General features: G+C 50.2%; 4 protein-coding genes and 1 pseudogene across 10 annotated transcripts; 4 read left to right on the top strand and 1 right to left on the bottom strand.

The window, feature by feature from the left end:
• LOC148332895 (dynein regulatory complex subunit 4-like) lies at nucleotides 1-5,977 on the top strand. Of its 6 annotated transcripts, XM_088301796.1 has the most exons (10): nucleotides 3-108; nucleotides 206-310; nucleotides 744-941; nucleotides 2,233-2,439; nucleotides 3,690-3,744; nucleotides 4,194-4,567; nucleotides 4,657-4,743; nucleotides 4,884-5,090; nucleotides 5,157-5,222; nucleotides 5,709-5,977. In XM_088301796.1, the coding sequence occupies exons 1-10, from the start codon at nucleotides 106-108 to the stop codon at nucleotides 5,820-5,822; spliced, it is 1,416 nt and encodes a 471-aa protein (XP_088157922.1). In that variant the 5' UTR covers nucleotides 3-105; the 3' UTR covers nucleotides 5,823-5,977. The 6 variants fall into 6 exon arrangements, with proteins under 6 accessions (XP_088157925.1, XP_088157924.1, XP_088157922.1 ...); XM_088301799.1 differs by lacking the exon at nucleotides 206-310 and having other exon boundaries at nucleotides 1-108; nucleotides 744-845; XM_088301798.1 differs by lacking the exon at nucleotides 206-310 and having other exon boundaries at nucleotides 1-108.
• Nucleotides 5,978-6,021: 44 nt separating this feature from the next.
• On the bottom strand, nucleotides 6,022-22,472 carry LOC148332893 (kinesin-like protein KIF16B). 2 transcript variants are annotated; one of them, XM_088301794.1, is made up of 26 exons: nucleotides 22,102-22,472; nucleotides 17,294-17,382; nucleotides 16,555-16,624; nucleotides 16,354-16,467; nucleotides 15,772-15,888; nucleotides 15,559-15,656; nucleotides 15,379-15,488; nucleotides 13,972-14,114; nucleotides 11,874-12,042; nucleotides 11,633-11,767; nucleotides 11,170-11,345; nucleotides 11,021-11,086; nucleotides 10,582-10,641; nucleotides 10,394-10,513; nucleotides 10,265-10,316; nucleotides 9,795-9,932; nucleotides 9,639-9,721; nucleotides 9,469-9,557; nucleotides 8,465-8,518; nucleotides 7,354-8,403; nucleotides 7,171-7,272; nucleotides 6,975-7,101; nucleotides 6,727-6,903; nucleotides 6,561-6,650; nucleotides 6,392-6,475; nucleotides 6,022-6,248 (listed from the first exon to the last, which is right to left on the bottom strand). In XM_088301794.1, exons 2-26 carry the CDS (start codon nucleotides 17,338-17,340, stop codon nucleotides 6,102-6,104), a joined length of 3,618 nt encoding a protein of 1,205 aa, XP_088157920.1. In that variant the 5' UTR covers nucleotides 17,341-17,382; nucleotides 22,102-22,472; the 3' UTR covers nucleotides 6,022-6,101. The 2 variants fall into 2 exon arrangements, with proteins under 2 accessions (XP_088157920.1, XP_088157919.1); XM_088301793.1 differs by lacking the exon at nucleotides 22,102-22,472 and having other exon boundaries at nucleotides 17,294-18,052.
• LOC148332894 (U2 small nuclear ribonucleoprotein B''-like) lies at nucleotides 17,952-20,565 on the top strand. The gene is made up of 7 exons (XM_088301803.1): nucleotides 17,952-18,004; nucleotides 18,949-19,021; nucleotides 19,089-19,261; nucleotides 19,338-19,472; nucleotides 20,047-20,082; nucleotides 20,179-20,267; nucleotides 20,345-20,565. Exons 2-7 carry the CDS (start codon nucleotides 18,958-18,960, stop codon nucleotides 20,502-20,504), a joined length of 657 nt encoding a protein of 218 aa, XP_088157929.1. The 5' UTR covers nucleotides 17,952-18,004; nucleotides 18,949-18,957; the 3' UTR covers nucleotides 20,505-20,565.
• Nucleotides 21,380-22,533, top strand: LOC148332892 (myelin and lymphocyte protein-like; annotated as a pseudogene).
• Nucleotides 22,534-24,330: 1,797 nt separating this feature from the next.
• LOC148332891 (uncharacterized) lies at nucleotides 24,331-24,790 on the top strand. The gene has a single exon (XM_088302046.1). It carries the CDS (start codon nucleotides 24,478-24,480, stop codon nucleotides 24,622-24,624), a length of 147 nt encoding a protein of 48 aa, XP_088158172.1. The 5' UTR covers nucleotides 24,331-24,477; the 3' UTR covers nucleotides 24,625-24,790.
• The last annotated feature ends 232 nt before the right edge of the window (nucleotides 24,791-25,022 follow it).

The following is a 25,022-nucleotide window of genomic DNA, read 5'->3' as shown; positions in this document are numbered from 1 at the left end:
CGTGACGTTGTTGCCATGACAGCCATGGTCTGTTTCCGTGCGATCGACTCAAGTGGAATTTGTTCAAGAGTTTCTCTTTCTTCGTCGTCTTCTTGACATTCCGCGATGGTGAGCGAACGAAGCGCGCAAGTAGCCAACGAGCTAGCTTCGGATTAGCTCTCGTGTCCTCAAATGTTGTTTCATGTTTGTGTGCGCGCGCGTTCAGCCGCCCAAAAGTGAAAATGTGCCGAGGAGGAAGAAGGTCGCCAAGGGCAAAACGTCCGGGCGACCCGTGGACGTTCTTTCGCCGGAGGACATGTCCAAGGAGCAGGTACCTCGCAGCTAGCTCGCGGCTAGCTCGCGGCTAGCGCGCGGCTAGCTCGCGGCTAGCTCGCGGCTAGCTCGCGGCTAGCTCGCGGCTAGCTCGCGGCTAGCTCGCGGCTAGCTCGCGGCTAGCTCGCGGCTAGCTCGCGGCTAGCTCGCGGCTAGCTCGCGGCTAGCTCGCGGCTAGCTCGCGGCTAGCTCGCGGCTAGCTCGCGGCTAGCTCGCGGCTAGCTCGCGGCTAGCTCGCGGCTAGGCTAACTTTGGTTGGCAGCAAAGTGGCGCCAATTAGAAGCTGCCCACTTTGCTCACCCTTTTATTTCTCCACTTGCATGTCTTCGAATTTCCGGTTAGGACTCAAGTGTGTTCGTCAAAAGAGAACGAAAAACGTTAGTCTGGCACCCTGGAGGTGATGATGGAGGATTCTATGTGCGTGTGCTTAGCTGGAGGAGCACGTGATCCGGCTGCGAGAGGAGCTGGAGCGCGAACGCGAGGAGAGGAGTTTCTTCCAGCTGGAGCGGGACAAGATCCGAAGCTTGTGGGAGGTGAGCAAGCGGCACCTGGAGGAGACGCGGACGCAATTGGGCAACCGCAGCAGGGAGAAGGACGACGCCGAGCGGCGGCACCGCACCGAGATCGGCGTGAGGCACCCCAGCTTTGTCGTGGTCGTCATCGTCATCGTCATCTTCTCTTCCTCCGCCTCCTCCCAATCCCTTGCTAGCATTTCAACTTTGAAAATGCTCAGCTCAACTCTCCCAAAATGATCCAAGTTCCCAGCACCACCATGACACTTAAACAATGACGATGTGTGTGCAAGTCTTTAGTTTTTTTTGTGGATGACTGAGTCACATTGAGACTAAAATGATGACACAACAGCAAACTGACTCGCATACTCGCAAATAACAAAACAGTACAATCAGGATTGAGGACATTTAATTGACTTCAAACAGGCATTTTCAATGCTATTCACCCTCCTTCCTGCCGCAAAGCATGTTGGGAGTGCATTCCTTCAACTCTTGTTGTCACACGAGACAAATTGGAGTCGCACTGTAGAGACGGCTTTATTTATTGCACTCTACCCCTTTGCTGAATTTGAACACAATTTACAAAAGCGTCTTTTGGTTCTCAATTGCTTCTGCATATGGTGCATGTATCCCTTGTCTGTGCTGACCAGACGCACACATGGAGAGAGAGAGAGAGAGAGAGAGTACATTGCAAGATATCATTCTGTGGCCGAAAAGTCCTTAGGAAAATAAATTGCACTCCGACATCTCGGAACGACACGATCTTCACTTCATAAATAAAGAGGCAAAATATGCCGGCCAGTTTTTATGCCAAGGCGTTTTAGGCAGAACTAGCATCCGTCGGAGCGTATCAGATTTTGGTCTGTGACAAAAAATTGAGGAGGATTTTGTATTTTTTGCGGCCCACTCTTTGTTGTAAGATTATCATTTCTCACGCTGTTTTAGGCAGAAGCTAAAGGTTGCGGATTTCCCAGATGTCGGAGCGAGATCAATCGAAAACAAGGTTCACGCTACGTCCAAAGTGCAAATTCTTTGCAAGCGGTACTTAAAGGGACGAACAAAAACACATTTCCGGCTTTGCTTCATACATCCCTTTAAAAAAAAAAACGAATAACATTGTCGTCTTCCCTCAAAATGGACATCTGTCATCTCTGGAAAAATTGGATACACATTAATGTGATCTAAATAAATGAGCCAAAGTTTGAGAATGAAAAGATTTGCGCACATTTTCCTTGGACAGTCAATTCCAAAAACTTTTTAAGAACGGTTTCTTTTTGTACTAGTAGGCCAAAGGTCACGTGAAGCGCCGACCCCTGTCCGTCTTTTCTTTTCTCATTTCCACTCTTCTTTTTTAGCTTGTATTTGCAGAAATCCAAAAGTCGTTTGATCCCGTTGGTGCTGTTGGCAGGTGTACAAGCAGAAGCTGAAGCACGTCCTGTCGGAGCAGCAGGCGGCGGTGGCGGACAAGAAGACGGACGGTGGCGCGGCGGCCTGGCTCGTGCGCCGACGCCACGCCGACGCCGAGCTGCGTCTGCGCAGGCACGGACACAACGTGCAGGCGGACGCTCGCCGCGACAAGCTCAGCGGACACATTTGCATCCAGGAGCTCAAACTGGTACGCTCTGGAGAGGGGGGGGGCGTTGTTTGGGGATATTTTTAGGGTTTCGGGTTCACACAGTGCTTCTCAATTCTTTTCTGTTACGCCCCCCTCCCAGCAAGAAGAAAGCAATTGGCGCCCCCCCCAATCCACCCACTCTTCACCCCAACTATAAAAAGTATCATTTTTATTGCAAAACAAACCAACACTCTCGAGTTAATACTCGCTGCGCACAATGGGCAAGGAGAGCACCACTGCCAACTACTGGAGTGGATGTGCAATTACACTTTATTGTTGTACGGCGGGAAAAAAAAGTGTCAGGGGGGCCCCGCCCCACTATTTGACAAGCACCGGGTTAGGGTTAGGAGGAAGGGCCGAGCCTCCCACACCACTCAACTGATGAGGAGGAGGTGCGGTCCAACTGATGAGGAGGAGGTGCGGTCCAGCTCCACCCAGCTTCTTGGCCTCCCCAGGGTCCTAGCAACCACCTCTTTCCTCCATCGGGTTTCATGTTTGTCTCGAATTGAAGTTCAATCTTCGTTTATGAAATGCTCTTTTCAGCCGTTTTGTTGCTCTTTTGCGTCATTCAGCTTTCTTTTTTCTTTGTAGTTAATAGTTAGTTTCGCCTTTGTCATATAAATAATCGGCTCGCACCCCAAGGATCCCAACGTTGCGATGTTTTGGACTTTTTGGTCCTTCTTTAGGCAGGACACCATCCAGCCTCATTTGGCTTCTTTTTCTTCTTTTCCATTTCCCCTGAGCTCAATTTCGCCTTCTTATTTGTCCTTTTTGGGTGTCTGCTCAATATTCTTTGAATTTATTTGTCCATCCTAATCTGTCTTTTGCTCCTCCCCCCAAATGCATCGCCCCCCCCCCCCAGTCCCCTACAGGACACTGATACTCCCATCCCATAATTTTGAGCTTCCACCAGTCGTCAATTTGTTTTATCTCGGCGCCGTCACAGAATCAACTTCTCCATTTGCGTTAGTTTAACTCGAACAGCTAATCAGGACGAGAGTTGCGAGGATTGCCAGGCTCCAGTTAAGTAATCGGGTGGACTTGTCAACGGTCAGGGGTGAGGTTTGATATTCACTTGGGGTTGGGATTGGCCTCAGTTGGGGTTATTTTAGGGTTTAGGGGTTGAGTTAGCGTTCACGACGTCACGTTAGCGAGAGCAAAGTTCTCACTTTATGAAAATCAAGTGAAGTAAAGAAACGTGACTTTTTCCACTCATGGGCTGAAAACCTCAAGCGTGTTGTGTTCCACAGAAGCATCAGGTGGAGCTGATGGAGCTCAGCAACAAGTGCGAGAAGAGGATCTCAGGTGAGTGCGTCCGCTAAGTCCAAAGTTGAGGCCAGATCGATTGATCGCACGAGTCGTCATTTTAGCCCAAACAACAAAAAAAAGGCCCACATTTCTTTTCATCATTTTGTCAAATGCTTTGTTTGGGTGTCTCTTATTTCTTTCCTCTGCCATGAAAGTTTAGAAGCTTTTTATGGAGACATTTCTGGGTTTAAAAAAACCCATGAAAAATAAATGAAAAGGCATGGTTATAAAAGGAATTGAAAGTAGCTCGAATGATGGAAAATATCGAAAATGACAACAAATAAAAAAGAATGATCCCCAAATGAATTGAAACAAAGCTTTTGGAGCACAAATGGAAGCTAACAAAAACGAGCCAACTGCCTTGAAAACCAAATGAGAAGGAAACTAAAAGTCCAAATGAAATCCAAACCACGACGGACGACATTAGTCGACCTTTTCGTGTGTAGACGCGGAGGCAAAGTGCGGCGAGAAGATGGAGCAGATGCGGCGGGCGGAGAACGAGAAGACGCTCGCGGCCATCGCGGCGCTGGAGGACAACATGAGTCGGCGGCTCAAATTGCTGAGCGACGAACAGCAGCAAAAGGTTCGGACGGCCCGAGAAATCTTCGGCGCCGCGCAAAGCAAACTGGCGCACGACGGCAAAAAGCTCAAAGACGACGCCTCGGCGGCCAGGACGCAGCACGCGCGCGCCCACGCCCGCCTGGACGCTGCCGAGAAGCAAAATGCGCGTCTGGCCACTTCCCTGCAGGAGGCCGAGCGGAACCTTCCGGAGCTCCGCCGGCGCCTGGAGGGCCACCAACGGGCACGCGACCAACAGGCGGTACGGGCAGCCGCCGTGGCCGCAGCCGCCGTGGCCGCAGCCGCAGACGCTCGTCCTCAGCGTCTAAAACGGTGCTTGTTGTGGTCCAGGCCGGCGGCGCCCGCGTCAAGCGGCTGGAGGAGCAGCTGGAGGACGTCGAGCTGGAGCGAGACCTGCTCCTCGCCGCCTTTGCGCAGGTGAGTGCCGCGTAGCTGACGCGTGGCTGCGGGCGCTCGTGTCGCACGGTGGCGCCGGTATATGACGTGGTCGCCCGAAGGTCGGACGGGCCGGCTGACGGCGGTGTCACGCGCGCACGGGCGCTCGGACTCTCACACAGGTGGAGGAGGAGCGCGACGCGCTGCTGAGCAAGCAGACGGAGCTCCTGCTGGAGGTCCAGCAGAGGAGCGGCCTGAAGGAGATGCTCCTGGAGCGCAAGATGGCGCTACTGAGTCGCTCGGTGGACAGGAAGGAGGCGGGGCTACTGGCCGCGCTCGCCGCCGACCCGCCGCCGCGCCGACACGACGCGGCCGCCGACAGAATTCGGGTATGGCGATGGCTGGCTCGGCCTCATTCGCGTGTTCACTGATGTGACTTTCCTTCCTGGTTGTAGGAAACGCTGGAGTCCAAGAGTGACGTCATCAGGACGCTGCAGGACGACTTGCAGCGACAATGTCAGGTGAGCGAGGCCGCGAGTGGCCTGCGTCAAAGTAATGGAGGATTTCACAGTACAAAAGGGTTTTAAACATGGGTTACCATTTCAAAGAAGTTTTTTTTTTATTATTTGGATTAGGGCTTCAAAGTAGGATATTTATTTTAATTGGGGTTAGGGTTTCACAGTAGTTTTGTTCTTTAAAAAAAAAAAACGTTAGGGTTTCAAATTTGTTTTTAAACTAGGGCTGGCGGAAGGTATGGTTTTAAATTAGGGTTTCAACGTACGATTTTAAATGAGTAAACTTTGGTCAGGGTTTTAAATGATGGTTTCAACAGAGGGTTGTTTTTTCAAATTTGGTTTTAAAATAGGCTAGGGTTGTAAATTAGCATTTCAACGTCACGACTTTCCGCGTTGACATGTTTGAATGTGTGAGGGCTGATTTGTGATGTTTGTGGATTTGTGTGCGTGTTTATTTGCATACGCATGTTGAGTTGTCGTGTGTCCCTTCAGGAATACGCCGTCTTGGCGGGAACTTGTCGCCGCGATCTCGACGCGCTCGGCGTCCCGTCTTACGACTTCCCGCTGGCGGACGTGCAGGTTGTCCTCGGTCAGCAAGCGCACTGAGACAAGTCACGCTTGTTATGTTTTCCTTTTAATTAGCTGAAGGTGGACGCCGTGAGCTGCCGTTCGACAATCTTCTGTTTTGTTTCTTCAACAGGAAGTGTACAAAAAAAGTCAGATGTTCATTCTTGTTTGACAAATAAAAAAAAAAAAGTGGACCAGCTTGTTTTCCTGTGCATGAATATCCAAAAACCGAACATGCTTGCAAGCACACATGCACACAATTTATTGGTCGACTGAGGAGTTCCTGCAGTGGCACAGCCGGCGCGCGGGCGGGCTCGGTCAGCCGGTTCCGTGGCGGCCGCTCTCAAAGACGCCTTTCTTGAAGAAGGGCGACAACTCGCACACGGACCGTTTGGAAATGGGACCGGCGCACAGCGGAGATCCAGACGAAGTCGACATCACCGCAAACACGCTCCGGAGGTAGAGCTGCAACACAAGCGTGGATGCCACGTCTGTTTCGCGTGTGTGACGTTTGCACAAGTGAGAAAAATCATCTAAGCGTGTAAGCTTGACCCAAGAAAATGTGCGTTTGCGAGGTTGTGAGAAAATCCGTTTGTGCGCGGCCGAACCTCCAGTAGATTCCTGCGTTCGGCGACCATTTTTTCATCTTTGTTGCCAAATATTTTCTTGGGAGGGAATTCCAGAACTGCCAGCTGCAATGACATCCAATCCAATCAACCATATGAATAATTTTAATGTCTCGTGTGCGTCAAGGACCAAAAGTGAGCGGCGACTGACCTGCGGATATTTTGACTTCAGACTCTTGTGCATCTCTCGAAAGCGACTATAACGGCGGAACACCGTCCATGTCTCGTCCTTCACGCTCATCTGTCTCTCACACACACACAGAGATCAACTTTCGACTATTCGCAGGTGTCACGCGTTGCGGGAGGCGCCAACGCACCTTGACCTCAAACTCAAAGTGCTCGTCCTTGCCTTGACCTCTGAGGACGTAGCGAGGGATATTGACGCGGATTTTTTCCTCGCGCGCCGCGCCGGGACAACAAGGGGGCTCGTTCACGCAGCCGCTGCGCTGCTGGACCACACACTCTGTTGATCTCGTCTCGTCGGCGTTTTCTTCCTGCGGGGAGATGGAACCGCAAGGAATGGACTCTCGGGACCTCGGAAGTCCTCTCGAACATGCGCACCAACCTGGATCATGGAGGTCACGAGCTGCGGCGACGCGCAGGGGAGCGACAAGTCCAGCTTGGCGCCGGCTCCGGCGAGGCTGAAGTGACAAAGCCGCCGCTGAACCTCCTCCTCGATGTACGCGTTGATCCTGTTCGGAAGACGGCGTGAAGAGCAGAGCAGAGCGCCCCGTCGTCGTCATGTTCTAAGCGAGCGCTACCTGTCGCCTGAGAGCGGAACGAGCGTGTCAAGAGTCGGCGCGTGGTTTGCCGCCTGAGTGAGGAAGTTGTCCTCGCCTTCGCCGACGTGCCGACTCATCACCCTGTCGGAACCGAAGCGGAAATAAAAAGCACGTCACGTGTACTCGGTCTTTTGTGTCAATTTCAAAAAGCGATGAAGGTACCTTGACTTGAGCGATTCGGCGCCAGGTGATTGCGATGCGCGCAAGCCCGGTTCCCGAGCCGTGTCGGTCTCCCAGGAGAGTCGGCATCTTTGGGCCGGGTTTCTCCGTTCTTGCAACGTCTCCTTCTCCTTGCGCCTCACCTTGTCCTCCCGCTGGGCCACACTGGCCGTGAAGCGGGACGCCTCCTGGAGCTGCCGCAGTTGCTGGCTGCAGGCCCGGTGGACCTTCAGCTTCTCCTCCTTGTCCTGCAGCTCCTTCTCCACCTGGTCGAGGAGGTTGTCCAGGCCGGGAGCGGGAGGATTTGCGTGACCTTCCAGCACCTCCTCGGCTCGCCGCTTCTCCTTGGCCAGCGACGGCAGGAGTTTGGTGTCCAGGGTACGCAGCTGGAGCTCAACAGACTGCAGCCGCTGCTTCGCCCGCTTGAGGAGTTGCCGCCGCTTGTGGTCGTCGGGCTCACTCGGGCGTTCCTCCAGGAGCTGCAAGGTGGCTCGCTCGCCGGCCACCTCCTTCTCCACGCGCACCTTCTGCTCCCGAAGACTCGACTCCAGCCGGCCAAGTTCTCGCACCTGGGCGGCCTTGAAGTCAGAGTAGCGGGCCGAAGCGGCCTCGGATGTCTCTTCGCTCCCCTGCTGCGCCTCACTCCTGGCCTCCTTGGCGCACAGGAGCGCATCTCTGATGTCAGCCAGCGCCCGTTTCTCCTCCTCGAGGCGTCGGGCGTCCCTGGGGCTCATCAGGGTGACGGCGACCCCTTGATGCTCTCGCAGCGTCGGCGGCGGCCTTTCCAGATCTCGCTCGAGATCATCTCGCTCCCCGTCGTCCTCTTTCTGCCGTTGCCGTTGCCCCGGCAGGAGGTCGGCGTGTCTCTCCTCATCAAAGCGTTGCTTCTCCTCCAGGAAGTCTCGGAGGCGGCTCTCCACGTCCCGACTGCGGCGGCGCAGGCTTTCCTCTTGGCGTAGGATCCTCTGGCGCACATCCTCCGACTCCTGCCGGAGGCGCTGGAGCTTGGCCTTCTCGCTGCGCTGCTTGGCCTCCATCTCGCCGATCAGGCGCCTGCGCGCACAAAGTGCACAGCGTTGTCACGGCAACAGGAGGGAAGCCGCGCGTGACTCACCTGGTGGTCTCCAACTTGTCCAGCTCCTCGCGCTGCTGACGCTCCGCCTCCAACCTGATGACATCATCAAGAGCAAAGTCAACATTGAAGCGCACGTGAACAGCGAGCGTCAGAGTCCACGCGAGGGAAGGAGCGAAACGCCGACGCCACGACGGGAAGCCGAGCGTCTGCCGGAGGAAGCGGGCATCCCGGCATCTTCGTCGTCGCGCTTCGAGCCGACGTGCATTCAAATGCTTTTCCCCAAACATCGTTTGCTTTTCTTCCCATCAAGTCGCATCATTTGGGTTGATTTTAGACAAGAGGGCTTTTCTTCCTCTGGAAATGAATCAAAGTGCGGCGGTTTTTGGTGCTCCTTGGACGGATTGCAAAAATAAAATCAGACAAAAGCGCATGTTGAGGAATCTTTTGTGCCTCGCCGACGTGTGAGTTGAGTTTGACTTGTAAGATGACAACAAAGATGACTAATTATTGCGCAATCAAGTTGAGCCATAACTTGACTTGACAAAGACAAAAGGAAAAAAAAAAAAAAAAAGGACTTTGTCCCGTTTTCATGAAAGGGGAAAATCTCAGTTAGGCAGCAAAATCCATGGCGGGCGGCGGCCATTTTTCCACGTGCATCGCCGTTGCAACTCAGCTTTTTGCTGAGCAACGACATGCGGCAAAATGGCCGCCGCCTCGGATGGATGACAATGACGCATTTTGCCGCTTGGCTCACGCTTCGCAAACATTTTTGGCCTGGCCTTCCCCTCCAACTGCGTCCAAAATCAAGACTTGAATTCATTAGGAGCCCATTTTCAACACGAAAACAAAAACGTTGTTGGCCGTGATGGTCGAAGAGCACTTCATTTCCCAGAATGCCTCGCTCGCCTTCTTTAAAAAGGGCCGCCCGACCCGTTTGGTTTCTTGGGATGGCGTTCAGCTCTCCTTCCACTTCAAACTCAAATTCCGTCATGGAATTGACTCAAAGTGCAAAATTGGAAATTGGCGCCGTCGTTGGAACTCACCCCGGCTTGTAGAGCATGACGGCGGAGAGGTTGTCGCCGGACTTGGACAGGTCGCTCAAGGACAGGCTGAAGGTGGACAACAGGCCGCTCTGATGGGACACGCCGGAGATTGGACAGTGCGGCAAGAAAAACATCAAGAAAAAAAAAAAACACAATCAAAAGGTGCTGACCTTGCGCTTCTCGCGCAGCTTGGCCGCCTCTTTGGGGTGGTTGAAGCGGAACATGTTGGTCCTGCCCAGCAGAATGACGGCACCTGCGGCGGAAATGCGCCAGTTGGCCCCACCCCCCTCAGTCTGAAGCCCCGCCCCCCACGGCCGCCCTCTCACCTTGATTGAGCTGCGTGGGCGCGGCCACGTCGGTCCCGTTGACGGAGCAGAGCGCGGCGGCCAGCGGCACCAGCGTCACCGTGCCGCCGCGGTTCTCAAACACGCAGTGCTCGCTCTGCACGTCGGCGCCGTGAACGACTGCGGGGGGCGCCGGAGAACACGAGCTCACTTCTCAAATAAACGACGCCTACTCCAAAAGGTACCTTCATATTTCAAATTTCATTTGAAATCGGAGGAGTTTGTTTCAAATCGTTTGAAAGTTGGGATGACGTTTTACAGAGAGAGAGAAAATCAATTTCAAATCAAGTCCATTTTTTGTTTTTTGCGCAAAAATTGTGCTTGAGCGACCGCCACCACTCGCCCAATTTCAATTTGGCACATTCACACATAGTCAATCCCAAAACAATTTCCATGAACAATCTGAAAATGACCCGCGCAGTGAAAAGAAGAAGAATGAAAAAAAGCCTCACCGATGTCCTGTTCCCTGGCGCCGTCGTCTCCGCCCACGTTCGTTCGTCCTTCCTGACGTCGGAGAAGCACACGAGACAAAGCGCACTGCAAAAGTTGTTCTCGGCGGCGGCTTTTGCGGCTTTCGCCACCTTGAGGTGGTAGAGGATGATGCCGGTGCTGAGCAGGTCGTCGTCGATGGCGAGGAGGTGAGGCAGCTCCGAGTCCAGGACCACGCCGATGCCCTCCTTGCGCAGCGCCAGCGTCTCCTCCTGAGTGCACGCACGCCGCCCTTGTCACACGCGTGCGCCGCCAGGAAGGGGGGGTGTGAAAAAAGTACCTTGAGGATGTTCTGCGTCTCGTTCCACTTGTTGGTCCACTCCTTTGTCAGCTCCAGCACCTGCATGCGCGTGCACACACGGGCGGGTTGCCTCGTGTCATTCCAATTTGGTTTCTTCCACTCTGATGGACCTCCACATTCCGATTATTGCACACCCCCCCCCCACCCACCACCGCAACCTTTTTTTTCTTCTTCTCAGAACCAAAATCTGTTTATGGTGGAAAAAGCATACTGGAGGTTTATCAGCACGTTTGAAAGAAGTTTTCTTTTGGCCCTTAATTTGCTCAATGTATTTAAAGGCTGTCAATGATTTGGCCGCACTTTTGCCATTAGCATGTGCAGAAACACACGTTTTGGTTGCACCGCTGAAAAATTGAGCCCCCTTCCCTCATTTCTTGCACGAATGCATGAAGTCTCGTGCGCGTGCGCGTGCACTGACCATGGCTTCGTTCTGGTGCAGCTTCTCCTCCATGCTGAGCGCGGTGGGCGAGTCCAGCAGAGCGATCTGAAACACAAGCGCACCGGCAGATGACGTGAGGCTCGCTCGTTCGCTCGCTCGCTCGCACGCAAGCAAGCCGGGACGCTCACCTGGTTGCCCTGAATCAGCAGCGCTTTGAGTCGCGCGATCTCCGCTCGCAGTTCTCGGATCAGCCTGACGTTGGCGTCCTCGTTGACGGTGGGCTTGTTGATGATGTTCTTGGCCCGGTTGGCGTAGCGCAGCGTGCTGAGCGTCTCGCCATAGTTGACGTCCGCGGGGGACACCGCTGAGGACGGCGAGGGAGAACGGAACAGTGATGGCAAAAGTCTCTTAGGTGAGCTCCCTCTAGTGGTGAGCAAATGAATCACATCATTAAATGTTTTTTTTGGGGGTTTTCTTTCCCCAATCAATTAAAAAGTTGCCCCCCCCCGTTCAAGTTTCGGGCCGAAATGAACGAAAGGCTCTTTTGTTGGTTTAAGACAAGTCGGATGCGTGTAAGGAACTGGCGATGCCGTTTCCGTGCCAAGTGAGCAATGAGGAGTTGTGTAGAGTTGGTTGCTGGAATTTGCGTACTTGCGATCATGATGGTCTTGGAGTTGCCGCCGAGGCTGTCCTTCAGCAGCCACGTCAACACCGAGTCTCTGTAGGGCACGAAGAGCGACTTCCTCTTCTGGGTGCCGTTGGCGTTGGCGTCACCGCAGAAGTCCGCTGCGGGACCAAAAAAGTGGACTCACTCAGGACTTCGTCGTCACGCTTGCACGCGCGTCTGCGTGGCGCGCCGACACAAAAGGCGGCACGTGCGCGCGTTTCTGACCGAGGGCGGAGATGACGTTGCCGAGCGTGACGAGCGACTTGTTGATGTTGGCGCCTTCCTTGAGGCGGACGCCGGTGGCGCCGGTCGAGTTGGCGCGTTCGCTGCCGGCAAGATCCACCAGGTGGATCTTGCTCAGCGTCTCGCTGGGCATTTCTGCGTCAAACTTGGCCTGGACACAAGTTGTAAAATAACAAAAACAATAGCCTGCTTTACAATTTTTTTTTTTTTTTAAACATAAATGACCTTTTTTATCTTGTCAATTTATTTTTATTTCCATTGAAAAAGGACATCTTTGCAATTGTGCTTTTTGTACTTTGCAATTTGTTTTGGTAAATGTTTTTTTGTTTTTTTTTTAAACTCATTCATTCATTCCCAACATGTGTCTGATTTATTTATTTATTTGAAAATAACGCAGTATTGAGCATTAACGTAACGAGTGTGTCGGTCGGGCCAAGCGCAGCTCTCAAGGCGATGAACAGATTTCAAAAAGAAGTCTGACGAGACTTCTTAATATTCCATATTTGGAGCTTCATCGACTGAAAGCCATCATTTTGTCGGCCATCTTTTTGCACATCAGGTGAAAGAACAACTTTGAGAGCTCCCAAAATTATATAAAATCTTCTTATTGCAATCACAAAAATAAAAAAAGCAAATGCAAGCGTACATTTCTAAGGGCTTAAGTGATAAATGTGAAATAATACTAGAAACCTTTTTTTCTGAGGGGTCGGAGGGGGTCACATCCTAACCCCCCCCCCTCAAAAAATGGCTTCACCAACGCTTTTGAACAGAAAAAAAAAGAAAAGCAATTCAACACGGAGAAAGAAAACATTTCTATTGACTTATCAATTTCAAAAGATAGATGTAGCAAGTAAAACTTGCTTTTTTTCTTTTCTTTCAAAATTTCTTGATTTTCTTTCATTTGAGAAAGAGCATCAAGAAGTCAAGGAGAAGTCCGCCAGCCTTGACCGGACACGACTCAGTGGGCCCAAACGTACGACATTCGGTTGGACTGGCGCGACCCCCCCCCCCTCGAAAAGCACAGGCAAAGACTGAAAAGATGAGCCGTCTACGAACCATTTGAGAGGAGGCGAGTCCTGAAAGATCCTGACACGGTCGGGCTCGGAAGAGACAAGAAGAAGCCGGCCAAAGCTTTGCCTCGCTCGCTTTGTGCTTTATGATGCGGTACTCGTCACCCGTGACACAAAGAAGCCGGCTGCCGGCGTTCCCGGTCCGCTCGCGCTCGCAAATCAACTTTGAGTTGCCGAAAGACAAGCGTGCTGCCGTTCTCAAATCTGACTCGTCCAAAGAAAGCTCTTGCAGATTTGGGAAGCAAAAAATTGTTCCCTAAAAAAATAATCAAGTCCTTTTGTTTCATGCTTTTGGAATGAAGCAATACATGACATGAGCCATTTAAAAAGGAATGCTTTCTTTTTTCTTTTTTTTTAAATAACACCAAAATAAAAGTTTGAAAGTATATTTGCTTGAAATGGATATAGAACAAAATGCATTTTTAAAAACTGAACATTGCTAACTAACTTGTTTTTACATATTTTTTGAAACTTTTATTTTTAATCCTTTTTCACCTCCAAAATTCTTTTTCAAGATTTTTTGTTACATTTTTCAAATGTGAAGTTTGTGTTTATTTGATATTTCTTAACCCTTTGGTTTAACAAATGAACTTTTTCAACATCGATGCATTTTAAAATGTTTTTTTTTTTTTTTACAAGTGAAATGCGCTATGGAAATGAAACTAGAGCAAGAGAAGTCAAGAGTTATTTTTTGGCGTTTTTTTTTTGGGGGGGTATTTTTTGGGAATGTTATCCGATTTTAAAGATGTTTTAAAATAACATTAAATGTCTGAAAATGTTTGCTTCACAAGGATAATTAAGAAAAACCCAACGCCGACCACTTGTTTTGTCTTAAAATCTCAGGAAATGTTCACTTAAAAAGAAGCAAGATCATCCTTATTTTTGTTTGACCTCCAACGGCAACGCTTTTTAATTCGAAAGTTTGGAACTTTACAAGAACGACTGTTTTTTTAAAAATAAATATTAGCTTCAAACGGCTGCAGGTGTCGGAAAAGGAGGTTTGTCTGGACCTGCGTGAAGTTGACGGTAAAGATGGCGTGCGAGCGGCTGCTGACGTCATTCATGCCGGTGCTGGCGGTGGTTCGCTTGATGTTTCCCGCCTCCAGCAGCTCCTCCACGTCGCTGTAGTTCTGCACCAGATGCTTGGACAGATCTGAAGTCACACAAGCCAATCAGAAGAAAGCCTCAAGTCCTCGCTCCGCTCATCAATACGGCGCAAATGTCAGGCGTTCCGCGCAGAGGATAAAGGACATATGAAGGTGAGTACCGCTCCCGTGTGGTTTTCAAGCCGTGAGCAATAGGGAAACATAGATGCTAATTAGCATTAGCATGTTGCAAAGCGACGTTTGTTGAAAACGCGACTTTGAAATGGGCCCACCAACTTGGTGCCCACGAGAAGCCGACGGGCACCCCATCTTCACGAGAAACGTGTGAATGCTGCACCGCTTCCCTCTCGTGAGACGCCGGAGAGCGGACCAGAATTTCCTCGAAGCCTCGGGTTGACTTTTTCCACGGCCTCACCGAACCGCTCCCGCTCGTGAGTTTTTCGAACCTGAACTCCGCTTGGCCAGCCGGTACCCGTCAGCTGCCTCCGGAGTCCCAGAGGCCAAAAAGGCCCGATAGGACTCGTTTTTTCTTCAGCCGGACGGCGTCCCACCGGCGGGTACAGGTCCGGGCTCGGGCTCCTTCCCAGCCAGAGAGGTGACGCTCCATGTTTCTGTCGGCCGGGATCGCGGCGCCTCTTGCCGCTGCCCGGCTCACATGGCACCCAACCCCATTTGGCCCCTCCCACAAGCGGCGAGCCCATGGGAAGGGGGACCCACGTTGCCTCGGGTGCGGGCCCGGTCACCCGGGCGCTCGCCGACAAGCCCCACCTCCACGCCTGGCCCCAGAGGGGGGTGCCCCACGTCCGGGCAAGGGAAATCGAGGTCCAGAACTTGTCGTCCTCACAAGGGCTCATTGTGGGCCGTGCTTTGTCTGGATCCCGGCTCCGGCCATCCTGTGTGGAGTTTGCGTGTTCTCCCCGTGCCTGCGAGGCTTTCCTCCGGTTTCCTCCCACGTTCCAAAAAACATGCACGGTAGGCCGAATGAACGCTCTAAATTGGCCCTCGCACGCCCCTGAGCACAGATGGTTGTACGTTTTAGATTGGCCGGCAACCAGTTCAGGGTGTGACCCCGCCCACTCCCCAAAGACTGCTGGGATAGGCTCCGGCACCCCCCGCGACCCTCGTGAGGACAAGCGGTACAGATGATGGATGGATTTCATCGGCCGATTAATCGGTTATTGTCATTTTAAGCCGCTACATTTTAGACTCATCTGACCCCCAAAAAAATGAAATCAAATAAATAAATCATGTGGGTGTGGCGGGTCCAATTTTTAAGACGTGTGTGAGGCGCTTTGTAAGGCAAAGTCTGACCTTCCACGTAGGGTCCATCCTTTGGGTGCTCCCTGACCCTCAGGTTGTACGTCTGAGCGGACTTCCTGCGCAGAAGGTCCCTCACTCGCTCGTTGTAGATCTCCAGGTAGCTTCGACAACCGGACAGATGAGTACCACGAAGGCAAGTCGGGCCCACGTCAAACATCGGCCGAGGGTCACCTGACTTCCGTGCGGAAAGAAGCTTCGTCCCATCGGGTGGCATCCGCGATGCGGCTGAACAAGCCCTCGCAGATCCGCGGGATCAGACCCGTGTCTCCCTGATGCACAGAAAAATTCTTTCTAATTTATCGGCAGCTGAAATGTGAGAATGGGCAACGGCATCTGACATCTTTTTGCTCTCGGTACTGTTGATTTGAAACGCGATCACGTTACCGGATTTCCCATCATGGTGTAGGACTTCCCTGAGCCCGTCTGACCGTAGGCGAAAACGCAGGCGTTGTAACCTTCAAACGCCGCCTTCAGCACGTCGCAGCCCAAATCACCGAAGACCTGTCGGGCGGGGCGACACATGTGGCAAAAGGACTCACAATCCGGATTGGAGGACGAGCGTAAAGACGACTCCGGCCAAAGTCAACTCAATTCAATTTCAAGTTACTGTAACATTGAGCAGATAGCGACAACTTTGCTGAGCACAAAAATGCTAAAAGTGGGAGCGCATTTTGAACGTTTGCTTATATTGGAGCTAAAATGAAGACAACATTTTTGACTTGCCATTGTCACGGCAAAGCGCCACATTCCGAACGTACATAGTTGACAAATAGAACGGTTCACTTGCCGACCTTCGGCAGCCACACATCTGCTGGGACTTTCTTTTTAAGATAGAAAACACACTGTCAGCAGCACAAAGCGTGCAGCAAAAACGCTTCATATTTTTGTTCAGCTAACAAAGTCAATATCATCCACACGTGCGAGTCCAAATGTTGGGGTACCGAGACAAAGCAGAGCAAGGTTTACCATCTCCTGAGTGACGAAACTGGAGCTTCTGGAGTCGGTCGAGTCGTAGGAGAAGTCGTAGGTGAAGGTCTTGGTGGGATCCCTGGTCGGGTCGCCCGCCACGCTTTCCGACAGCTTTGGGGGGAAAAAAACGCAATTGATGAGCTTGCCGATGCATTTCGGGCCGGAGCGCATGATGAGGCGGAGGAAGACGTACGACACCTTCTGGTTGGTGATGGAGGTTTTGGTGCCGTCCATCTTGATGATGCACTTGGCAGACAAGTCCTTCTCCCTGGAAGAGCAACAAACGCATTTGCTTCGCCAAGTCGACTTTGTTCACCTCAACGTTGCTTGGCTTTCTTTTTGCACTTCACACTTGTGAGTTCACTCAGCAAGCAGCCAAGGATTAAAAATCAAAGTCTGCATGGTGTCAAATGGAGCGGGTCCGGGCCGTCAATTTTTATGAATAAGGCCGCAGGGTCGAGGCCAGAAGGCTTCCCAGATTGCGGCCGGTGGGCGGGCGACTGGGAAAAAAATCACTTGATCGCCCCGTTTCCAATCACATTGGGACCGCTCGTTTTATCTCCATCAGTTGTTCTTGTCATAATATTGCTGCTGTAACCAGCTCATTTTGGACTCACAAAGTCAAGCTACGTTTATTTGACAGAAGATTTGCAAGAAGAATGACAATCTTATGTCCAAATGCACACTTGCATTCATTCACACCAAAACAATTAGAAAGATGTCATTCATTTCTAATCAAGCCTGCAGCTGTTAAATATTCATCAGCTGCTGAGACAGCACATTGGAGGGCAAAAGGCAAATGGCCAAATCGTTATTATTACTATCATTACAGTTAGGAGTGATGTGCTGAGTTTTTGTGTGTATGTGTGTGTTTTAATAAATGTATCAATGATGTTTTTGATGTTATTGCTATTTTTGTTGTTGTTGATCAACTCACCGCCTGTTCATTGGTCGAACCCGGACGGCCACCCGAACCGATGCCATGGCTCATCCCGCTCCTGTCCGGTCCGCTTGGCTGCTTGCCGGCTGGTGAAGCAGAAAGCAGCGGAAGTTGGCTAGCTCGTTAGCCGCTAACAGGTGGGGGGTATTAAATGCACCCGGAAGCACAAATAAGTCAACGACAAAATACGAAAAGAAAAGAAAAGAAAAGGGGACGCCGAGTGGGTCGCCGCGGAAGGCAGGCAGGCAGGCAGGCGGGCCGGCGGGCGTGGTCGTGGTCCAAAGCGGTACCGGCGATCCGGCGGCCGGAGGACGACTATAGCCGGCTAGCCGGGCTCACGGGTTGAACCCAATAGCTGCATTTTGATTGGCCAACAGGCACCGGCGCCAGACTGTAAACAGGAAATGTACTCTTCTTCGTGGACGATGTCGCCAGCCAAATCCACCAAACGAGCGTTGACAATGGGTGGCATTAGGAACGTCAAAGTAGTTCGTGTCGTACTCAATGAACTTAACTGGATAAATTCAGTCCAAATCAATCGAAATCGAAATCAATATAGAAATAAAAATGGAAAAATGTGGAGAGCTGTAACCGCTCAGATCCACTTGTATTTTCACCTCCTGTCCTGCTGGTGGCAGCCTATAATAAAGCTAATGGAAAGCACTTGCGGCGTATCCTGTTTGGCAGCGTGGGAGGCAGGACAGAAAGGTAAACGCTTTCACGTTTGTGCTTGCTCGTTGCTTCCCATTTACGTTTCTTATAGCAAATCGGAGTGGAGGAAAGTTGGTGTTTTGAAATCTTTTGTGACTGCGGCGACTTTATACGGCCTTCTTGTAGGCGTCGTCTGGTCAAAAGTCGCTGGCGTGGCTTGGAAGCTAATTGGCTAAGCTAGCGGTTTGAATGGACGCCGCGCATTAAGATGGAACGTGATGCTTTTCTCTCTCTATCCCTCCCTCTCTATCTATCGATATATATATATCTCTAGCTCTATCTCTCAAGTTTGAATCGGAAATTGAAAAAAACGTTTCACCTACTGTTGCAAAAGAGGAGTTTAAACGGGCACTTTACTGGTATCGCTACTCTCACAACTATCTCAGAAATAACAATTATTTTATGAATGCAAACTGACTGTCACATCCTGGTACTTGAGCTCCCAGTTCCCTTTGGTGTATTGCAGCAACATCACGAGGCTCCCCTCGGTGGCAAGACAACATAACCAACATAGGAGCTTTCTCAATGACGCAAAACAAGAAACCCGTGGTCGTTTTCATCGGAAAGGAACCTGAGGCAAAAAAAATGGAATTTGCGGATTCATTTGGGAAACAACAGGAAAAAGATATTTTGGCAGCAATGGCATGAAAAATAGTACTCTGAAGCTTATTTTTTTTAAACAATGACTACATTTGGAATGATAACATCTGCCTATAATTCAAATACCCCTATTAGTCAAATTAATTTATTTTCAAAATGCAATTTGCTGGCAATTGTCTTTCCCGTTATCAAATGACGTAAATGCGAACCACTGAGCAGTCCTGCAGTCGTAACAGAAGCGTCACTTTTTACCTTGCTGCTGAAAAATAATGGATTCAAAATTGCGCGTGATTTGAATTTGTGGATGAGCATATTTGTCTTGTGGTCGGACACCATTGTAGGACTCCACCATGGACATCAGGCCCAACCACACCATCTACATCAACAACATCAATGACAAAGTCAAGAAAGAAGGTGAGGGCTCGTGTGGGCTCGCAATCTTCTTCTTTGGTTGACGCAGTTTTGTGTGCTTTTGCTGCAGAGTTGAAGCGCTCCCTGTACGCGCTGTTGTCGCAGTTTGGCCAGATTGTGGAGATCGTAGCTATGAAGACCATGAAGATGAGGGGCCAGGCCTTTGTGGTCTTCAAGGAGCTCGCCGCCGCCACCAACGCCCTGCGCCAGCTGCAGGGCTTCCCCTTCTACAACAAGCCCATGGTAGGCGCCCGCGCACAGGCCAGCACGCCGCCCGCCTGCCCTTACACTCATGCGCCCGCTTTCCACTCCCCGCCAGAGGATCCAGTACGCCAAGACGGACTCGGAGGTCATCACCAAGGTCAAAGGAGCGCACGGCGACAGAGACAAGAAGAAGGACAAGAAGAAGAAACCTCAGGAAGCCGCCGCCGCCCTTGCCAAGAAAGCCGCCATGGTTAGCCTATTGCTGTCATGACATCATCCGATCACTTCTTGTTTGCATGCCATCATGACTCACGCCCATATTATATGACTGGACTGTCGACAGGCGACTGAAGCCAGAGGGCGGCCATCTTGCTTTGCCACCCTGCTTTCTCGCTTTTATGCCAGGAATCATGCGTGCCTCTCAATGAACAAACCCGACTGGTTCGGTTTACATTTGGCAGCCGTTTAGCGCTTTGCTCTCGTTTCCTCCTTGGCTATTGTGACAACATGATGCAGTGAAATCGGATATACTTTAGAAAAGAACCTTTCGAATTGCATTCCTGCGATGAAATGTGCACGTAGCACTTTTCTTGCCGGAGAGACGGGTTATGATGTGGGGGGGGGGGGGAGATCAGCGGATTCAAGTCAGGCGGGCTTAGCGAGTGGCGACGTAAGATGGCCGCCCACCGGTGGCTTCCCGTCCCCCAACGGCAAGTCGTTGGCCCGTTCTTATACACGTCTGTCATGACTTGAGAGCGACTTCCTGTTTTGGTGACATCACGGCACGAGTGTGACTCCGTTTTTTTTTGTGGCGCTGTGTTCAGGTGCCGTCAATCGCAGCCCACGTTCCAGCCGTTCAGGTACGTGGACGCTACATTAGCTTACGTGCGTAGTGCGCCGCCATTCGCCGCTGTTGCGCTCAACTTAAACATTGGAGGACTGCGCTGACTTGGCAGGTTCCCGACAACCCGCCCAACTACATCCTGTTCCTCAGCAACTTGCCCGAGGAAACCAACGAGATGATGCTGTCCATGCTCTTCAACCAGTAAGTGGCGTATGCGTGCGCGCGTGTGGTTGGTTGTGCGTGTGTGTAACAGCGTGTGTGTTTGTGGGCGGTGTGAGGTTCCCGGGCTTCAAGGAGGTGCGTCTGGTTCCCGGCAAGCACGACATCGCCTTTGTGGAGTTTGAAGGCGAGATGCAGGCGGGCGTGGCCAAGGACGCCCTGCAAGGCTTCCGGATCACCGCCACCTGCGCCATGAAGATCACCTTTGCCAAGAAATAGCGCCCAGGCGCTCCGAGAGTGCCAACAGACATTTTAGAATTTTTTTTTGGGGGGGGGGGGGGGGGGGCATACTTTTTTTCTTTTTTGGTCAACTTGGTTGTTGTTGAGGTGCACAGAATTGTCCTGTGACCTTCCTGTTTTGTAAGTAAACAAAATAAAAATTTTTTAGCCAATTTGTAAATGTTGTCACCGTTTGTCTGTGTGTCTTTGCATGTGACGGACATTTCGTGACAGTCAGGTGTTTATTTTTTTTAGTGCTCAGTGAATGCAATGTTGTTCTGCTTGCTTGCTGCTTATTTGTGTTCGTAATCCAAAATGTTTTTTTCAATTTGTGCAATTTTGTTGGCTTTCTCCAATTTTAAGAATCTTGCTTTGCACCCACACAACCCCCCCTTCTGGTGCTCATGTGTCATGATCATTCATAGCGGTCCGAAAATAAAACCGAGCCTAGTCCGTGCTCCCAGAGAACAGGAAAACACAGAACCTGTCAACTATTTCCAAAACGCTCCAATATTTTGTGCAATTCAAGTTTGACTTGCCAGAATTGGCAAATATTTTTTTCCTTTTGAGGAGGCTTCGATGTCTGCCAAAACTAACCTGAGCAACACATTGTCAAGGTTTGAAAAAACGTTCGACATCAAACCTGAATTCCTTCCGCCACTGATTTCTACTTCTGAAAGCCATGATTTCATCACAATACTTGCGACATGTCGGTCGATTTGGTGTATAAGAGAGCCGTCAAAAGTTGCCTCGCGTGCGCCCCTGTGCTTGCGAGCAACGCGCGTCCCCGCGTGAGACGCTCACGCGTGTTCAACGGACTTGATTCGTTTGTGGCTCTTGTTCTTTATCTTTTTTCTTGTCGTTTTCGTGATTGGATGGCGGAGCTTCCCGCAGGAGCGGCCGTGTGCACAACTCTACCTACCCGAACTTGTAACAACATTTCTCATCCCATTCGTGTTATTCAACAGCTATGGAAGCATGAAGCATATAAGTTCAGAAAGCCTAAAACGTGATCGCGTTAAAAGCTGAAAGCGCCGTAAAACATAACTTGACTTAAGTGTAACTTATTCCTGTGACATGTTTATGTTTTGACATAACAATATAATAACTTCAAAAGACGGCCAATTTATATTCTTTCATTTTTCACTTTCGTGTGAAACCTCTCACGTTAAAATGTGCCAACTTGAGCAATTTCAAGGCAATTTCTCATTTTTCCGCGGGAAGACCCACCCACCCGTCAAGCAAGCGCTTTTTAAAATCGAAAAATCATCCAATCGTCAAAATGAACTGGCTGTAATTTATACCTTTGTCATAAGCGTCAAGGCACAAAAACTTTTTTTAAAAAATTAAAATGATATATATTATTTTTTATTTTCCTTTTTTTTTTTTCAATTGATCAACTGATGAATGGGTTATCAGAATGCTGCTTTGCCAAATATTGGAATCGGTATCAGCCTCAAGAAATCCAAATGGTTCGGGCTCTAGTCATGACTTCGTCATCAGAAAGACTCAATTAGTCTGGCATCGTTCGATGAAAAACGAAATCATTCCGAGACAGTCGAAGCAACGCTATTGTACCGACAACGTTCATGCTGACCTGCTTGCCTGCGTGCGCAGGTGTTCGGGGGTCTGGTGTGGATCCTGGTGGCATGCACGCAGGTGGTCCCGCAGAACCCGTTGGGCTGGGTGATGTCGGTCAGCGTCTTCTGCTTCGTCATGACCTTCTTGTGGAGCCTCCTGTTCCTGTGCGGATGTCATTCCAACAAAAGCAGCTGGGCGGCAGCAGTGAGTACCAGCAACATTCACGCTGCGCCGTAGCATCATGCTAAGACATCTGAGGGGCCAATGGAAATGAGCATGAATGACAATCAAACGCGTATGCAAATGCAGCAACCGATAAATAGACGACATGACGTCCTCCGTTCTGAGACGCGGGAACAACTTTGTCCTTTTGGCTTCCTGTTTATGTCTTCCAGTGGAGCTCAGTGCTGCCCGATCATGTTGTGGCACAACGAGGTACTACACTGAATGTACGCAACTCCAAATCGGGACGTGCCTGCAGGTCGCGGCTCGCTTTTTGCTTTAAGGCACACTAATGCAAATTTCGATCATGGATTTTTACATTTAAAAATTTAATTTGATATCGCAGCTTTTTAAATCACACAAAAAAAGAAAGTTTAATACAATACAATACAACTTGATTTATATAGCGCAATTCACAACAGCTGGAGCGGTTCCAGATGACATGCATATCTGATTTGAGGTCACTGATTTTGAAATTGTCCGTATCTAATTTCATGTTGCAAAATGTTTAATTGTACAAATCAAATTTATATCGCAGATTTTTAAAACATACAAATCCAAATTTAGATTTAGATACATTTTCAAATAGTACAAATGATTATATTGTTTTTTTTGTTTTGTTTTGTTTTTTTCGCTGGATGGCAAAATTTTGTTCTGATCATTTTCCCACACGGTCTGATGTTGGTGAAAAGTGCGTACAAGGCAGACAAAGACCAAAGTTTGTCCGAAGATCATTCCAAACTTCCAAAAAGAAGATAAGGTGCAACTCGAAACGCTCATTGGTTGACTCTCACGTTCGTCACCGAGCCACGCACATTCAAAGTCGCAGACACGACGGTGCGGAACGTGATGATGTGATGGTTAGTCCGCTAAATGGATTATTATTCACATTCATGTCATACAAGGTTGCACTTTTAGGTGATCGCTTTGTATCTAATTTGAATTCAGACAGCTTGTGTCGCCTTGCAGATTTCAGAGGACACCTTCAGTACCGTGCGGGCGTCTGTGCTGTGTGTGCGAACGGGCTCTTAAAATTGATGGACGCCACGACCGGGTGGCGACCGGGTGGCGACCGGGTGGCGAAGGGGAAGAGCACCAGCAGATGTTGTCGAGCACCTCACCTCTGAGCCTTTTATAACAGCCAGCTGTTAGTGACACCACCCTCCCGCACGCAGGCAGCAAGTCAACGAGGTGTGCCGAGCCATGAATCTTGAATGAAGTGGTGAATTGACGAGTTGCGTCTCCATGACAACAAGAGGAACAATCAAACAATGCAAATGACACTCAAGCATTTTATACAACCATCATTTGTATTTGACTTGACGAACCTTCCTATGGAAATACTTTAACAACGAGTGAATGTGAAAATATGAAATAAACAATTAATTAAAAAGGGTATTTATGATTCAGTATGTAGTAAGGCCAAAAAAGCTGTCACGTGACCTGGGAAGGCTCCCTCCGCGACCAATAAACAATAAATAAATTCCCTTCAACAAACACGAACAAAATACAAGCAAACGAGGTTTATTGAGCAAAGTAAACAAACGTAGGCGTTTAAATATCCTGTGACGTCATTTCCGGTGTGAGGCAAGCCCTCCCTCCTTAGCTTGGACAAGATGGCGTCCGCCGGTGAAGCGGCAACTCCTTCGACAAGGTGATATAATTCTCCCCATCAATTTCTCTCTCTCACGACCTGTGGTTGCTTGTATTTGGCGTGACACGCTCAAAAAAAGAAGAAAAAACCCCCGGACATGAGTTGACTTGGATGTTAAACGAAATTGGTCGAATTAACACGACGACAGAGCACCGAGTTTATGGTGGCAACTTAAACGCAGTGGACGCTTGATTAGCTACACTTCACGTCTGATACATGACAAGCACGTCATGGTGCCAACATGCTGCTCCTGTCTCAAAAATGCCTTTTTTGGGTTGTGTTTTCTTGTTTTGTGTGGTAGGTGACTCTGACTCTGTTGGCTGGGCCACGGCCAACGCAGCTTGGCATTGGGCGCGATGGGCTTGTGGCGCGACTATAAGGTTCTCATTGTGATGGGCACCAGTTTGGCTCTGATCCACGCCGGATGGTACCAGCTCAAGGCCCGCCCCCATCTATATAAGAGCCCGGCGCGTGCTCCCACCGGCCACGCAAAGAGCGAGTAGTGCAGCCGTGGTGATGAGAGGCGGCGGGTGGCTGCGGCGCAACTGGCCGTGGGTGGCGGGCGGCACCCTGCTGGGCGTGCACGTGGCCACGTGGCTGATGCAGCGTGCGGTCAAAAATGCCGTACGTTCACCGGGACAACAGACGCGCACACGTGACTGACGGGGACACGAGACTATAAAATGGCTTTTTTTTTTTTTTGCATTTACATTTTTGCTTTTCTTCATGGCTGACGTTGTCCTTCATCCGTCAATCAATGGAAATGAATGACATCAATCAAAAACTGGCAACGTGGTCTTTTGGGTCACCAATAAAGCAGTTGAACAAATGTCAGGCTTCCAGTTCGTTCACTAGTCTTAGCATTAACGCAGTCAACGTTTGAATTTTCATTGCAGGAATCAAGCTTGTTCTTCCAAGGGGGTAGGGCTTCAAAGTCGGGTTAAGGGTCATGTTCAATACTTTTTCAGACTGATACCAGTGCGAGAGCTCATTCTCGAGTAGTCACAGGTACTTTTGATGCATAAAATGTCCCCCCAAATAACAATGACTGATAATTTTAA

This window comes from Idiotropiscis lumnitzeri, chromosome 8, assembly GCF_059441095.1.
Source record: "Idiotropiscis lumnitzeri isolate Australia: NSW breed Sydney's pygmy pipehorse chromosome 8, RoL_Ilum_1.0, whole genome shotgun sequence".
NCBI lineage: Eukaryota > Metazoa > Chordata > Actinopteri > Syngnathiformes > Syngnathidae > Idiotropiscis > Idiotropiscis lumnitzeri.
This window is presented reverse-complemented; position numbering and strand designations above follow the sequence as displayed.